Source organism: Sinocyclocheilus rhinocerous, unplaced genomic scaffold (genome assembly GCF_001515625.1).
Source record: "Sinocyclocheilus rhinocerous isolate Xijiao unplaced genomic scaffold, SAMN03320098_v1.1 scaffold1802, whole genome shotgun sequence".
Classification (NCBI taxonomy): Eukaryota; Metazoa; Chordata; class Actinopteri; order Cypriniformes; family Cyprinidae; genus Sinocyclocheilus; species Sinocyclocheilus rhinocerous.
In genome coordinates, this window is record NW_015654351.1 from 763,892 (window position 1) to 766,890 (window position 2,999).

General features: G+C 34.3%; 1 protein-coding gene across 1 annotated transcript in view; it reads left to right on the forward strand.

Moving 5' to 3' along the window:
* The window catches only part of LOC107717007 (coiled-coil domain-containing protein 141-like), a 37,048-nt gene that overhangs the window by 23,025 nt on the left and 11,024 nt on the right, over nt 1-2,999 (forward strand). Inside the window, exon 18 of the mRNA XM_016523654.1 lies at nt 1,258-1,398. Coding sequence (XP_016379140.1) covers nt 1,258-1,398 — 141 coding nt within the window. The remainder of the gene's footprint in view (nt 1-1,257; nt 1,399-2,999) is intronic.

Here is a 2,999-nt window from a genome sequence, read left to right on the forward strand (position 1 = left end):
GGGTGGGGTCGGGGGCCACTAGGGGGGGCTCAGCAAATGTTTAAGTGTGCCTCAAGATGACCGCATTTAAAATAAAGACAAAACAAGCATTAATGTAAGCTAAAATAGCTAAGAGTCAATATATTTATTTCAATTCCCCCCATCAACAATTATTTTATTTCAATAATTATAAAAGTGAGATTTCTAGACCTGGATTTTTCATATAAATGAATAAAACACAGTGATGATCTCACTAGATTCGCCAGTTTGGTCTTCAGCAACATCTCATTCCTTGTTTTACAGATCAGATCATAAGGCCCTGAGAAATAGCTGCCACCACAAATGTTAACTGAGCATAATTTAAGCAAGTTGTTTAGATGTTAACAGTCACCATTACGCCGTTTGAAAGTCTGAACTTTCCTCCACGCACATCCCTCTGTTTGGGCTGCAGCAGAAACTTCCTCTATAGCCCTCAGTTGGAAAAATCCAGTAAGACAGTTGTAAGGCCTCTTTAACTGGCTCTAGACGCTGCAGCTGTCCTTGACAATTGAGCCCGTCATTTGGAGACACGACACCATTGCAAAAGCTCATCAGGCTGGACAGAAATGGATCTGCATTATAAATCATCCACTGCTCTTGTCAATTAATCCCTCCAAAATAATCCCCCTGGACTCAGCCGAACCTCACTCAGAGACCCTCCCCATACCTATCCACACCTAATCTTATATTTGATTACACTATTATAGTTGGTAACACTTTTCCTAATCAGCATGTTAAAGAAGCTGGCATTGTGTTGTTAGAGAGGGTTTAAAGGGTTAGTTAACCGTATCATTAAAATTATGTACTCACTTTCATGTTTCACCTGTTTTGTATATTATGAGACATTTTTTGGGCAAAACAATTATGTGTATTATGTGTATACTTAAAAAAAAAAGTATTGAAATACACTGACAGTCTTCCCCTCTGATGAAGCTCTTAAATCTTTTCACATTAGCCTTCTGAATAACACATTCCTTATACAAAGCCATTGTAGCAAACATTAACATGTATTACTTTTGTAATACATTTGTACTACTTTTGAGACACTTTCCCCCTTTTTTTGAGCATGATCACATGACAACTTTGAACTGTTTTTGTGTGGAAAAAAGGTTCCTGAAGATACTTTCAAATTCCTTTATGTGTGAATTATTTTCTTCTTTAACCATAGCTGTCTTTTGGTGGTTCTTTGCATGATTTTCTGTTGCTATATTAACATGTTTTTCCTGATTTTTTTTTAAGATGAGAGAGTCCTTTAAAGATCTCAAAAAGAAATTCAACAATTTGAAATTCAACTACATGAAGAAAAACGAGAAGTCGAGAAACTTAAAGGCGGTGAAAAATCAGATCCAGCAAATTGAGATTTACATTGAAAAGCTACAGGTAAGGAAGCTCTCTTTTAATCTGCTTGCAAGTTTTATTATTATATATGTTTTATACAAGGTTTTTTCTCCATTCTGTCACCGATGGAGTTTTGGTTCCTTGCCGCTGTCGCCTCTGGCTTGCTTAGTTGGGGACACTTCATTTCCAGCGATATTGTTGACTTGATTGCAAATTATTGCAAAGATACTATTTAAACTGAACTGAGCTGAATGAAGACATCACTGAAAAAATTGGGTCTGCTTGGTATTTATAGTTCACCCAAAAATGAAAATTCTGTTATCATTTACTCATAACATTTTCTCAAATTAATAATAATATAATATAATATAATATAATATAAAATGTAATATAGTAATAGAATATTCTCATTGAATATTTCATAGTAATCATTGACTGTTGAGCTTGAAATACATTGTTCAAAGGTTTGGGGTCGGTATATTTCTTAATGTTTTGAAAGACATTTATTTGATCAAAAATAAAGTACAAACAATAATACTGTTGCACATTACAAATTAAGTTTTCTAGTTTAATATATTTTAAAATGTAATTTTATTCCTGAGATGGCAAAGCTGGATTTTCAGCCTTCAGTCGCATGATCCTTCAGAAACCATTCTAATATGCTGATAGTAACGAACGCAACTTTAACACGCATCTGATCGATTGTGATGCCGTGCTCACTGACATGCGTACGAATCACGGTCACGAACACGCTCATAAGAATTGTAAGATCTACTGCATAATAATGTTAATAATAATAATAAAGCAATTAAATAAGTAAATAAGAATGCTAAAATAAGTTCTAGGTTTGCAGTTATATATGAAGAGGTCAGATGCAAAAGCCTCTAAGTGCCATCTAAAATTTTCTTCTAAAATGTTCAGTTATTTTACTTTAATGGGAAAGAAAAGAAACTATTCATTGCCATTAATTAGAAATTACTGAACCTACACATAGGAGCCTGATAAAAATGCTCATTTTAGAAGAAAATTTCAAACGGCACTTAGAGGCTTTTGCATCTGAACTCTTCATATGAAGTAGTAATCAATTTACACTATTTGAAAATAATATTTTTTTAAAATGTGCATTCACTCATATTCGTATGTCTAATAGTCGAAAACGCAAATGTCTCTTGTCACGTTCATTTATGATTTACATGAATCATGATTGCATATTTTCAATTCAAAAGGGCGAAATTTCATAAAAAGTTGAGTAGCTTGCATCACTAGATAGTCTATTACTGTCGGTCGCTGAACATTTCTATTTTGTTTTCTAATACAGTACTACTTACATCTTTCCACGAACTCTCGTTGCGTTGTGGCAGTAAGACCCGCCTTCTTTGATTTGATCGGCCATCTCAATCATTTTGACATTGACGAGCACTGTTGGACCACTGAGACAGACCAGCCTAAAAGTTTTAACATTTAAAACTTTTTGTCATCCTAACAACAAACAGCTTTACTCATTCTTATACACAGAGTCTTATACTGTCTATCAGCAATGACTATTTTAGTCTTTCAAAGGACAAAATGGGTGGAAAAACAGTAATAAAAATTAGACATAAACAACATAAAATGCAGGCCAGGAGCGAGGCCCTCTAGAGGCG